Below are 14454 nucleotides of genomic sequence, written 5' to 3'. Positions count from 1 at the left end.
ATTGCTTCTCTTGGTTTCAGTATAAATAGGGGTTTTTTCGGCACTTCTTACACGTAAAATCAAAATCAGCAGAAATTGGGATGTGATATGGAAGACTGGAGTGGTCTATGTATTTGGTATCATATCATACCAGGCTTTTTAGTCACATAGATTTATGTCAGCATGATAGTAGGTGCTGCACCAAAGTTAGTGGAGAATAGGCATTTCTTTCTTTGTGGTTATTACTGCTGACAAAGGCAATGAGAGATTGTTTTCTCTAATTTACACTGCTAGACTTAAAGTTGTATTTTCTTGAAACTGTTATGATAAAATCAATAAATAAAATCTATTCCATTTAAAGCGAAGTCTAGAGGCCTATTGATTTTTAGAGACGTGTGCTTTCTTTGGCGGAAGACAAAATACACGAGAGTGCCTTACAGAAACTCTGGGGCACACCGAATATTTTCCCATTTAAAGATTTCTCACTAACTGCAGTGCTGAAGTGAATTAAATTGCATATCTTCACTATAATGTAATGTAGAAGAGGCATCCAAAATATCCATAGCTCTTTCTGCCATCCACTGCAGTGGCATAAACAGTTCACAGGATAGAAGGGGAAAAAATGACAACTGGGAGAGAGAATGGAAAGGAGTGAGTAAGATAGATAGATAGATGATAGATAGATAGATAGATAGATAGATAGATAGATAGATAGATAGATAGATAGATAGATAGATAGTAGGTAGGTAGGTAGAAAGGTAGAAAGGTAGAAAGATAGAAGGTGTAGTCCATAGACTTGCAGAATAGAGGAGAAAGAGGTCTGCAAACATTGGAGATGTCACCTTTTTAAAAATACGGCTGCAACTAGCTCATCAGCTCTCTGAACAACATATGGCAGTTATATTTATAGGAGTGTGCATAAACTGAATTCACCCAGGAAGAAAATGTAGCAGTTTATGACAAAGATCCATCCATAGATGTGGCAGTTCAGTCATTGACTTCGGGCCAATCACATATCTTACCTACTTCTTCGTGGTGTTCTAATGAAGGAAGAGACTGCTTTAAATCATTATATCATTTTTTAAAGATTTAAAGATGTAATAATTAAAATGTGCTCTTTCTTTTTTTAATAGTGATCTAAATCCTATAATTTTAATAGTGATCTAAATCCTCAGTTTCATTTGGGTTTGGTTAGTGAGCATTTTTACAATGTATTGCAGAGTTACACATTTATGAATCAAGAACAATTACAGCTGCTTGTAGAAAGACTCGATCTGACACAACCTAAGGAGGTAAGTTTTAAAAAAAATTGGAGGGGGGAAATATCTTATTCTCTTGCGTATGCACGGACAAATTAAGTTTGGTTTTGTCACGTTTAACGCTCTAGTCATAGAGCGCGTAACCGGTCTACCCGCCCCTCATTCTCCTGCAGTTGGTCGTATTGATCCTGGTTTTGCTGCGCAAGCCAGTATCCGCAACAGCAAAGAAGTACGACCGGTGAAGGGGAGAAATCCCCAGTGTGATCCGTATAAGAAACAATAATGGGAGGCTGGGTGCCATACAACGGGGGGGGGGGATGGCCATAGGACAGGAGGCACTGGGGGACCATCCTATTAGCAACATGTATCCAGACACGTCCAAAGTGGCAAAGAGAGCGACAAGAGAGGCGATGATTCCTGAATCCGTGAACATACAGACGGATGCAAGACAATTAGAAGCAATATGATCAATTGGGGCGGGTAGACCGGTAATGTGGTCTGTTAGCAGATCGCAAAAACAGCTGATCCTATAAGCAGGCTCTGGCATTCCACTCTGACGATGTCGGCAGTTAGCTGACGAAATCTTAGTTTATTAAACAGTTGGGGTTTTTTACATTTATCCTGGTGTTCAACTATTTCTCTCAACATGAATGTACCTGGAATTTGTATTTTGTGTGTGTGTGTGTGTGTGTGTGTGTGTGTGTATGTATGTATATGTATATAAATGTTTTATACTCACAAATGCTTAATATTTTATCAGCAACATACTGTGAGTTCCAACATTTAACTTATTAATACATGTTAAATTCCTTTCTCTACCACGTTTTTCTAACCATTGATAAAAGGTGTCCCATGTTCTAAAGTATACTGAATCTTCTCTCTTAAAAGAGAAAGCAGTTTCATTTTTGTAATCTAAAAAGACATAAAACTCAAGGAAAAGCATAGGGTAGAGTAAAAGAGTAAAAGAGGTGGAGATGTGATCAATGGTGTGAGGATACTTGGCAGATGGATGGAAATATGCATCTTAATGGGACAGAATCAGTTTCCCACTGTTCCTCTTATCCAGCTAAGCATAGTCTATTTCTACTTCTTTCCCTCATAAGTCTCATTGGTATCAACTACTTTGATAAAAGTTATTCAGTAGAGGTGGGCATGTAGTATAGCAAAACTATGTGCATATATTTGAGAGTAAAAATGGATAAAAGAGTTAGGTAATCAATATTTTTCAGGAACACCCCCCTCCCCCAATCAGATAGCATTGGTTTTAGTTTGCCAAGCATAACTCTTTCTCCAATGTTATTTAATGAAATTAACATTGCAGTTGCCCGGTTTGAAAACACAGAACAGCAGGTGTTGAAAATAGATATAGAATACAAAAGGTGACTGTATAAGTACATGACTTTATCTCTTTTGTGAAAGTTTTTTTTTGGTTTGAAATGTTTGTATCAGGACCTTTCTTACAGTCTGAATCTCATTTGTTAAGCATTTAACTGTAAAATTTCACCTTTTCCATTTAAAATAGATACATAATTTAATTCATTGACTGTTTCACTCTACAAACGTTTAATTACAGCCTTTGTGCTTAATTTTATTCTCCATAAAATAGCAGAACAACGATTGACATTGCATACTTGGATTGAATTGAAATTGCAATATTGAATATTGAATCTTCCCAATATTTGGAAGAGAATGGAAAAGGACAGTCCAGGTAGCTTTCTTGACAAAAACATGGCTAAGGAAATGGTCTGCCATTGACTTCTAGGATGCTTTTTGACTTCCTGTTCTAGCCTACAGTCTTGGGATCTTCCAGTGTCTGAGCTTGATTGGCTTTATGTATAATAGAATAGAATATTCTTTATTGGCCAAATGTGATTGGACTCACAAGGAATTTGTCTCCAGAACATAGCCTCTCAGTGTACATACAATATAATATAATAATAAAATACCAATAGGAGAATGTAATAGAAAAAATGAGAAAGATAATAGTAATACAGACCTACTAAGTGGGTAAATGTCTTTAGACATAAGATAGTGCTGTGGGAATTAGGTGTTCAGAGTGATGGCAGGAGGGGGGAAAAAATGGTGTGTCTAATTGTATTGGCATGCAGTTCCCTATTGTGGCATCCCAAGAGAGGAATTGAAACAGTTTATGACCTGGATGTAAAGGATCTGTAGATATTTTTTTCCTGGTTCTTCCTGAACCATGCAGTATACCGGTCCTCAGTGAAAGGCAGCCTGGTTGCATTCATTTTTTCCTGCAGTCCTAACTATCCATTGAAGTCTCTACCTGTCCTGTTTAGTTGCTGTGCCAAACCGGACAGTTTCTGAGCTTGATTAGCTTTATGAAATCAGACCAAGGTCTGTATGTGTGAAAGGAGTGGAGAGGAGAGGGAGGGGAGGAGAGGGCAGATCAAATAACCTTTGACACAAAGGCAAGTAAAAAAAATATAGCAGAAGTTAGAGGTGTATAAAGATAAGATAAGATAACCTTTATTGTCATTTTTTTTTACTGTGGGCACCACGGCACACATCAGAAATGAAATTTAGTTGCCTGCTCTCAAAGTGAAACACATACATGACACACACCTAAACATACTATATACAACATATGTATAGACCCACACCCCTACATAAACATAACAAATAAATATTACATACTGTCCATCTTGAATATATAACGGAAGGAGGAGTTCACAAGGTTAATGCTGTATGGAATGAAACTATGGCTGAAAGGAAAAGGAAAAAGGTAAAGAAATGAGTTTTTTTCCCATGCTTAATGATTTGGGTGATGATGGAGAATTAGATTTTTGACATAGCCTTTATTGTAGCTTTATAATATATATTTATTTTATTCCAATAATGCAGTTTTCTTGCTCAGTTCTCCTTGATCTTTTAGGTGCGCCAAGAAGCTATTCAAACTTTGTGTTCTGCACCCCCATCTGATATTTTAAATTGTGAAAGTTGGAGTACCTTACGCAAACATCTTGCAACAGCACTCTCGGATCCTGATTCCAATTTCAGTGTAAAGATACTAATAAGCTTTTTATTCTTGACCAATATTTCAATTGATCATAATTTATACAGTACATAAAATCCAAATATTTGTACCAGCTACATAAGAAATTGGTAATTCAAAATGATTCTCACTATATGGTTAAAGAAGCAGATGTATTGTTATGACTTTTTCAGGCACTATTCAGAAAACATTAGTTTCCTGAATAATGCCTGAATAAATAATTCCTGAAAAACTCCTGAATAAATAAAACCAGGAAAATGTTATTAATATATGATTATATTATAGAATTTTCTTTGAATTAGATAAGAGCAACATGTGAGAGTCCCAGAAATATTAGATGCAAAGTGATTGAGCTGTTAATAATATGAAATAGATAATACTTTCTGTATACATAAACTTGAATGTAGTTCTAATTAATCCATTGTAGCTGATATATTTGCACAGTAATTTTCAGCCATTGGACAGTGTTTAATTTACTGTTTTAAATATATATTTTATTAAGGTTTTAATAAAGATAAATACTAACAGAAAGTAATATTTAGAATAAAAAAGAAGAAAGTGCAGAGAAAAAAGCATATAAAGAAGTAGCTTCTCAATTTATAACGGTTATAAATTTACTCCCTACTCTTATTATTATTATCTATTTTATATTATTATCTGTTAATTACAGCATGACTTTAATTTTTCCTATAATCTTAATTTTTTTCTTATCATAAAAACTGTATATCATAATTTCATTTTTTCTATTTCATGAAAAAAGTCTATTCCAGTCAGCAATAAATTTAGATAATATGTTTTCTCTGGTCAAAGATATCAGTTTGCCATCTCTACAAGTTCTGTCATCTTCACCAACCATTTCTCCATTGTAGGTAACTTTGAATCTTTCCACCTATGTGCATGAATAATCTTGCTGTAGGCATCCTGTATAAAAAACAACATTCCATGACTTTTTTCCAATTATTAATCAGGCCTGAAAGAAAAGCCTCTGGTTTTAATTATATACAGTACTAATTTTTAAAATCTTCTGACTTGATGCGTGAATCCAAAGTTTTCTGGCTTTGTCAAGCATGATAAAATGTCCCCTTTTGTTATTTACATTTCCAACATAAATTTGATCTTGTATCTTCATATTTTGTTACCATCTTTGTCTTCTGTTTGTTAATCTTAAAACTTGCTAACGCACTAAATTCTTTAGCTTTCCCATTAGTGCAGACATGTCAAACACAAGGCCCGGGGGCCAGATCCGGCCCACGAAGTGGTTTCATGTGGCCCGCGAAGCCATCCTGGAAACAGTGAGGGAACAGCCCCCACTGCCTTGACCCTGGCCCAGAGACCCTCCTTCTGCCAGAGACCCTCATATCTGTCCCACTCCTGCCCAGGCCCCCATAGGCACCCTTGATGCGAACGATGTAGAGCTGGCCACGCCCGCCCAGTAGGCCATACGCACTCTAGCCACGCCCACCCAGTAGGCCATGCCCACCCGGCCCCCTGAGGGCAACCGCAATGCTGATGCGGCCCTGAATGAAATTGAGTTTGACACCCCTGCATTAGTGTTTCGATTCCGTTGAAAGGATCTTTCAAAACCAGTTGCACCTGCAAAAGCTCTTAAGTTATAATTCTTTTTTTTTTTAATTTTTAACTCCCGCAATCTTCTCATCTAATCTCCTATCTCTGTTCAGAATTTCAAGAAACAAAATAAACAAAAGAGAAGACACTGGGCAACTTTGTCTTGTTCTTTTTTCTTTTTTTGTATCTCACATGTATTTGTTAGATCTTCATTAACGATTTCTGTTTTCTGTGAAGCATAAATCAATTTTATCCATTTTATAAAATTCTGTCCAAAATTTATATTTCCCAAAATGTTAAATCGAAAAGTCCAATTCAAACTGTCAAAGCATTCCCTGCATCTAAAAAAAATAACAAATATGCAGCTTGTTTTTCATCATGTTGTTCCAAGTACTCTAGAATGTCCGACACAATTCTGACACTATCTTTTAGATAAAAATCAGCATTGATCTTTGGGAATAATTTTTTGCAAAATTAGCAAGGATAATGCAGGGGATAAGAGGCTGATTTATAGGATTGGGAGGCACAGATTCTAATACATCAGCCAGGAAAGCTAACTGGGTGACTTTGATTTAAAATCTCTGTTTCAGCTCATTCTAGCTTGGAGGGCTTTTGCTTTGAAGGGAAAGAGCACAATCAATCTTAGTAATAATAATGACAATAATATTAGAATCTTCAAAATCAGGATATAAGTGGGGGGGAAATAAATAGAAATCAGCAGCATATATTGTGGTACAGGTGTGGTTCAGATTATATGAACCTAGTAATTCAGGTGAGTTGCAGGACCAAGAAAAGGCAAATAATTAAATGTGAATCACAACTGTTACATACTTGTATGTAGTGTTATGATACGTGCACAAAATGGTGGAGCTTGACTTTGATATTGCTACTCAGATGTCATCCTTTTGAACTCATCAGTATTAGCTGATGTCCATGCCTAGTAACATGGCTTTAATTCGTTTTTTTATAGGACAAAGTCTTGAAATTTTATGCCAAGACATTTTCTTCCTCTCCATTAAATATGACAAGAGAACTCTATACAAGCTTAGGTGAGTTCAAGATACTTCTTTTCAGAAACAAATGACCACAATTTTCACTGGGTCTCTTAAATTAATTGGCAATTATTTTTCTCTTTACAGCAAAGTACTTAGAGGCCTATTTTCTTGTTGAAGATAATTACATTCCTAGTGTATCAATGGGTATTGACATAAGCAACCCAGACATAATACGTTTACTTAAAAAGGTACAATATACTTATTTCCCAATGTTATTTAGTTATTTAAGGTGTTTTTGATCAAGGGTTTTAAAATAGAATAATTATCCTTTTATTCATAGATGCGACTCCTGAATGAGTACCAGAGAGAAGTCTCTTCTTTTTGGATACGTCATCCAGAAAAGTATATAAGTTTTTTTTTAATGTGGTTGTGTTTTCATTTGTGTTTCCAGTTTGCTTATGCAGATTGATAGATAGGAATGATGAAGTTTGCTTAGGTTATCAGATGCTTTGCCTTTGTTTCAGTGTAACTGAAAAAGCTTCTGAAGTTTCAATGAAGCTGTCATAAGTCTATATAAAACATGATCATATGTCAATAAGATCTTTGATTTTTTTTCCCTGTCTCTCCCCAATTTTTCTCCTTTGTGCTACTTGCCTACTTGCAACTGGTTTCACATGATATGTTTGAAGATTTGGGTTGCAGTCTTGTGTTTGTTACTTAGGAATGTGTCCCACTGAAATTTTATGTGGCTATCTTAATTTCATAAGATTGTGCAATTAGAATCAAAACTGCTTTTCCTTTTGATATGACTTTAGGTTTGTTCCAGTTTTAAATATGACATTCTGCTTAATTTAAATTATTTTTCCAGCCTAACTTCATAATATTTTAATTCTCATTTGGTTGATCCAACGGCAATGAGACAGTTTCTAGAATTTTAAATAATATTTTACCAGAAAGCTTAGGCACAAGTAGCATCCATACCAACATTGTGATATTTATGAAACTCTTCCCCCCCCCCCAAAATTTATTTAGGTACATGGAAGAAATAATGGAGAGTACTTTATCCCTTCTGGCCGTAAAGCATAATTTAAGTCTGATTGCTGCTTCTGAATTTTGGGATCCAGTATACTTTTTGGCTTTGGTTGATCTCAAAGCTGTCTGGTTTAAAAAATGGATGGTAAGGAAATGTGTACATTTTTGATATTCAGTCTTATTTTGTTACTTTTTCAAGGTTCTTTGGTGCAAGTGGACTGAGTGGAAGTATATTTCTCCAAAAAGTATTGATGAGATATCCATCCTCTTATCAGCTTTAGTGTTTTTCCCTACTAATGATGGGACACCAATTTCCAAATAATGTTAATAGTTAACTGAATCTATTTTTCATTCCATCTACATAATATTGTACGCTTGTGGACCTAAAATTTTCAGCCAGTCATTTGCAGTGATCTGGGTTTGTTTGTTTTTTGTCCAACTGACTACTTTATCCCAAACTGAGATTGTAGAGCTTCCAACTAAATAATATATAACCCATCTCTAAACTCAGTTTGCACTTGAAAACTACAACTTGTCTTTTAACATGTATTGCCCTGTTCACCGCCCTGAGTCCTTCGGGAGAAGGGCGGTATACAAATAAAATAATAATAATAACAATTATTATTATTATTATTATTATTATTATTATTATTATTATTATTATTATTATTATTATTATTATTATTATTATTATTATTATTATTATTATTATTATTATTATGTAGCCAACATAATTTTGAAGAAGACTTCATATGGAGATCCAGGAAATTACAGTCTTGTCAGTTTAACTTCTGTTCCAGGGAAAATAATAGAAACTGCAATTAAAGATAAAATTACCCAACGTTTAGAGACATAGTCCGTGATCAAGAATTCCCAACATGATTTTACTGAGGGAAGATCCTGCCTAACTAGACTTCTACAGCTCTTTGAGGATATTAATAAAAATGCAAGCCAGTAGATATCATCTGCTTAGATTTTCAAAAAGCCTTTGATAAAATCCCCCATCAAAGACCTCTCAGTAAGCTAAATAGCCATGGGATAAAAAGACAACCCTATTATCAATAAGCAACTGTCTAAAAAACAGAAAACAGACTAGGAGTGGACATTTCTCACAATCAAAAGATGTAACGTGGGTTCCCCCAGAGATATGTTCTAGGATTGGAGCTTTTTAATGCATATATGTAGGTAGGTAGGTAGGTAGGAAGGCAGGCAGGCAGGCAGGAAGGAAGGAAGGAAGGAAGGAAGGATCTGGAATTGGGCAGGACAAGTAGAATAGCCAAGTTTACAAATGACACTAAATTGTTCAGAGTGGTAAAAATAAGGAACTACAAAGAGCTTCAAAGAGATCTCTACTCATTAGGGGAATGGGTGTCAGAATGGTAGATGTCATTCAATGTGAGCAAGTGTAAGTTGGTAGCAAAAATCCTAACTACTCATACAAACTAATGAGATCAGAACTAATGGTGAGTGATGATGAAAAAGATATTGAAATAATAGTTAAAATTTCAGTTAACGTGTTGATGCAGTATGCATTCAAAAAGATGAACAGTTTTTTAAGAGACAATAAGGAATGTTATTGAGAATGGAGCTGTCAATATCACAATATCCTTATATAAATGAATGGTACAACTGCATCTGAAATATGTGTTGCCAAACCTTTGAAAGAATATAGTGGAGTTACAGAAGATTGAGAGGAGTTTAAGTAAGATGATTGTGGGGCTGGAGCAGCTTCCATATGAGAAAAGGTTATGACATTTAGGGCTTCTTAACCTAGAAAGTAGGCTAATGAGGGGGGGCATGACAAGTATACAAAATTATGCATGGTGTGTATAAAGCAGACAATGAGAAGTTATTTTCCCTTTCACAAAACATTAGAATTAGAAGTCACTCAATGAAATTGAATTGAATAAAGATAGACAAAAGGTAGTTTTTAAACAAGATGTAATTTAACCTTGGAATTCCCTATTATGCTGTCTACCAGTTTGGCTGGTCTCAAAAAGGAAGGTTGGACCAATTCATGGAAGTCATGGGAATCGGACTTGATGCAACATGGCTGCCTCTGAAGAGCATCTACTAAACATTAGTGGGATTCATTATGGACTTGGTTGGCCACCATGAGAATAGACTGCCGAATTGGGCCAGATGCCTGATCCAGGGGGTGGGGGGCACTGCTTATGTTTTTATGTTCTATTAGTCTTTCTCACTGTTTCTCACAAGCATTTAAAGGGCTTTCTCCTGGTTCCTAGAATTATTTTCATTTTCAAATACTCAGTAAACATCATGGAGGAGGCCATGGTTGTTGAAAATGGACAAGAATAGGAATCACATCTTGAGAGGATGGAAGGATCAGTGAATTTGTTCATTTGTAGAATTGTCTTTTGTGCACACCAAGCAGTGTAGACCAAGCAAGTCAATAATTTTTCTGGGCCTTATTATAGTAAAACTTTATGATTAAAAAAAAGAAAGAAAGTAGCATTAAATCAACTGACAGTATTATACCTGCAACATTCACGGTTTCATTATTTTGGATTTGAATTGTAAGTATATGTTGAAATTTGCATTTAACCTTATACCATGGAGAGATTGGGCAGCTTTTGTTCACTTAAGGATTCAATGAAATATGCATTTTGTCCAGGCAGATGTATTTTGTATAATTATATGAAGATTTTTTATTTAATCTCAACACTTCTGAATGCCCTCAGGGAGAGTAACATCCAGATTTCCAAGGATAAATTGTACCATAAGGAAGGAGCACAAATTGGAAAGTTTTGTGCTCTTGATCCCTCTCCCCTCATCTCACTTTCCTTAGCCCCACTCAAGACAAATACAGGTAGTCCTCGATTTACGACCACAATCGAGCCCAAAATTTCTGTTGCTAAGTGAAACATTTGTTAAGTGAGTTTTGCCCCATTTTACAACCTTTCTTGCTATGGTGGTTAAGTGAATCAGTGCAGTTGTTAAGCTAGTAGCACAATTGTTAAGTAAATCTGGTTTCCCCATTGACTTTGCTTGTCAGAAGGTCATAGAAGCTGATCACATGACCCCAAGGCTCTGCAAACATCATAAATATGAGTCAATTGCTAAGCACCTGAATTTTGAATTTTGATCAGGTGACTGTGGGAATACTCCAATGGTTGTAAGCGTGAAAAATGGACATAAGTCACTTTTTTCAGTGCCATTGTAACTTTGAACGGTCACTAAATGAACTGTTGTAAGTCGAGGACTATCTGTATGCCAGAAAGGCCAGTTCTCTCTGACAGACAGTTCTGTAAGTATCAGTGTCCAAGCCATGGGTCTTCAAACTCGGCCCTTTTATGACTCATGGACTTCAACTCCCAGAATTTCTCAGCCAGGCATGCTGGCGGAGGAATTCTGGGAGTTGAAGTCCATGAGTCATAAAAGGGCCGAGTTTGAAGACCCCTGGTCCAAGCCATAGAAGGCTAAACAGATATAACCAATGTTTTGAATTTAGCTTCAGTATTTGGTTCCTGAATGGCCACACTAGGCCCCTAACGAATCCCTATTGATGTAGATCTTTTGGGAGTGCAACAATGCAATTCGCTTGCCACAAAGCAAGACAGTTTGCCACCTCATGTTGTCTCACTGAAAAGCTGAGCAAAAACTGACATAGCGTCTCTATGGCACAAATTTAAAAGTAAATTTGCATATTCATTATTAATTTATGTGTTTGCAGATTCAAAATAAGAAAAGAGTGGTTAGCTCAGAAACCTGCTGACGAAGGTATAGTTGTGTCCATAGGAGACTTTGGCTGAATGCAGCCAAATTGTTTTTATAGATTTGTAAATTCTGCAATGTTGACTGGAAATAGTATCAATGACAACAAGAAACAGGCATGAAAAACAAAATAGAACTTTTTATTTTCCTGGGAATTTTGCACAATCTTTTCAAGCAAATGTGAAATGTTTATTTCTTTTAAATGGAAAATGTGGAGGAAACAAATATTTTGTTATTTTGACTTCAGACATAAATCATAGCTATTAGCTTGTACATTATACAGTATGTTCATTTGGCTTCCTCTGAAGGTGAAAGTTTTCATTAAAATGGCTTGGGTTCTCATCTTGCAGTGAATAGAAGTTATGTTAGTATGTGCTACTTCCTCTATACAATGTGTGCTAAATCATTTTGTAATCATTGAAGAAAAAAAATGAATAAAATTTTGTTCAGAAAGAAGTGCTAACTGTATTATACCTCTGCTTTGTGATATTAGCATGCCTACTACAGCAGAACAGTAGTGTTAAGGCTACTTGAAAAGAAATACAAATCTTTGGTAAGTGTGCTACCCAGATTTTCAGATACTGTAGCTTTAGATAGTTCTAAGTATTTAGAATATTACTTCATTTAATCAAAATGTCTTGGGGAATTATGCTTTGTGGCCATTTTGGCACTGGATTTTATAAAATCCAGAGTTAAGGCACTTTTCCATCAATAAAAGAAATGAGGGGTATATGATACCAATTTAACTGAACTAAGATATAGATAATTCATCATTTCTACTTACATACTAATGTCAGCCTATAGGCAGTTTTCACATTTTAGATATAGTTTCTAGAGAGACACTTTATATTTCATCTTATCACTTATATGCATCTTTTAGATAAATGTATTGGAGTGAAGCAAAACCACATTAACTTTGCTAATGATCTAAATAGAGTAAAACTTTGTTTGGAGGGTCTAAAAATTATACAATACATGGTCTTTGTGGTGAGGTTTGATATGATTTGTTATTTTATGTTTCAGATCATTGCAACTGTTGAGCAGTGTGCCTCCTACTTGGAAGCTTGTGAGTCAGCAGTGAATGGATCAAGAACATTTAAAGCATTTTCCATGTCACATAATAGTACGTGCTATTTCTATTTGCTGTACAATATATTTTAAAAATCCTTTTATTTTTTACACCGTTCTAATACAGTGAGTGGCAGTATATCAACAAGACTTTTAATAGCAAGTTTTATTTCTTTTTGTATCATCATTTCTAAGCCATCCCAGTCGTGAAAGGCTCTGGGCAGTTCATAATAACATCAAAAGAAAATTGTAACATTAAAACAAAAAAAGTGGAAAACTCTGCAACAAAACTGAATGAGAATAAAGTAGCTAAGGTGTATAAAATAATTAAAATGCTCACAATTTGATCAGCCTGTGTCAAAGGCTCATTGGAATAATACTGATTCGAATCATTTATAGACTTACAGAGAGAGCTACTACAGAAAAGCGGCTTAGTGGTGGCTTAGTGGTGAAGATGCTTGCCTCCTACTCAGAAGGTTGAGAGTTCAATCTTAGGCAGCGGTAGTTGTTTTTCTCCTAGTCTGTAAAGATAAAATATCTGCTGTGAACTTTGTATGGTGTCAGCAAGGGTATCCAGCCAATAAATGCTCAGGTCCCTCCAGTCTCCTCAACTGTACCCTGAATTAAGGGATTAGAGGTTCTTAAAAATGGAGGGCTTTTTTTTTATAGACTACTACAGTGTTTCTCTGAAAATAAGACTAGGTCTTATTATTTTTTTGGGGGGGACCAAAAGACCCATTAGGTCTTATTTTCGGGGATGTCTTACAGCAGGCAGCCAGCGTGCGGGGGCAGGGCGGGGCCTGCACATGGGGTGGAGATGCAGAGCTTCGAAGTGTGGCGGTGATTGGTCCAACCTCAGATTGTGTGGGCGGACCAACTAAAGGTATGTGAGTATTTGGGAGGGAGGGTGCATGTGGCCTTCACATGCCAGGCCAGCTCCTGCAGCCCTGGGGCGGCCATGCTGGGTGGTGGCAGAAAGGGCTCCGAGGTGGTGGTGTCCAAGCCAACACTCCTCCAGGCAGAGCCGGAAACCTTTGCCCTGGGGATGCTGGGGGGCTGCCTTCCTGTCCTGTCCTGCCCGAGAGATGAGCTGGGAGGTGACAGCCGAGGGCCAAAGAGCCACCAGAGCCCTGGAGGGTGCTGAAGTGAGCGGGCATCCTGCCTGCAGTGCTCATGCTAGCTGCCCCTTCTCCACCAGAGCTGGAATACTGCTGCATATCAGTAGATGCCGGTCTTCCCTCCAGCAGGCCTGGGCAGCTGCTGAAGAGAGACGGGCCCATTTCAGCACCTGGTGCCCTTGGGGGTTTGCCTTGCCACCTGCTTTCCAGCCCCACAACCACTCAGATGCCCTCGTTTCCCCCAAGCATTTCTTCGCTAACCTGCTTTTCAGCTCCGTCATGTTTCTCCTTTGTGTCTCTCAATTGCATTTTTCCATCATGTTTCTCTGCTGCCGCATGCAGGGAAACGAACTTTGTCGGACTAAAAAAAAAAGTTCAATCAGACTTTCCAACTTCTCATAAAAGATCTTGTGAAGTTAGAAGGTCTGATTGAACTGTTTTTTTTTAGCCCCACAAACTTCTTTTGTTTCCCTGTAAGCGGCGGCAGAGAAACATGATGGAGAAACGCAATGGAGCTGAAAAGCAGGTTAGCAAAGAAATGCTTGGCGGAAACGAGGGCATCTGGGTAGTGGTGAGGCAAGCTCTCCAGCTCCATGGGGGTGGAGAAACGCGACGGAGCTGGAGAGCATGTGGCAAGGTAACACCCCCAAGGGCGCCAGGTGCTGAAATGGGCCCGTCTCTCTCCA

At 37.0% G+C, this 14454-nt stretch overlaps 1 protein-coding gene across 1 annotated transcript in view; it reads left to right on the top strand.

Annotated features, from left to right (window-relative positions):
* Window positions 1-14454, top strand: part of TBC1D32 (TBC1 domain family member 32) — a 108653-nt gene that overhangs the window by 10962 nt on the left and 83237 nt on the right. Inside the window, exons 5-12 of the mRNA XM_081346661.1 lie at window positions 1200-1271; window positions 4135-4260; window positions 6791-6869; window positions 6960-7063; window positions 7156-7217; window positions 7848-7992; window positions 12076-12135; window positions 12606-12705. Coding sequence (XP_081202787.1) covers window positions 1200-1271; window positions 4135-4260; window positions 6791-6869; window positions 6960-7063; window positions 7156-7217; window positions 7848-7992; window positions 12076-12135; window positions 12606-12705 — 748 coding nt within the window. The remainder of the gene's footprint in view (window positions 1-1199; window positions 1272-4134; window positions 4261-6790; window positions 6870-6959; window positions 7064-7155; window positions 7218-7847; window positions 7993-12075; window positions 12136-12605; window positions 12706-14454) is intronic.

Source organism: Vipera berus, assembly GCF_964194415.1.
Source record: "Vipera berus genome assembly, chromosome: 1".
NCBI classification, from domain to species: Eukaryota; Metazoa; Chordata; class Lepidosauria; order Squamata; family Viperidae; genus Vipera; species Vipera berus.
The sequence above is the reverse complement of the archived record's forward strand: the minus strand, read 5'-3'. Positions and strand labels throughout refer to the sequence as shown.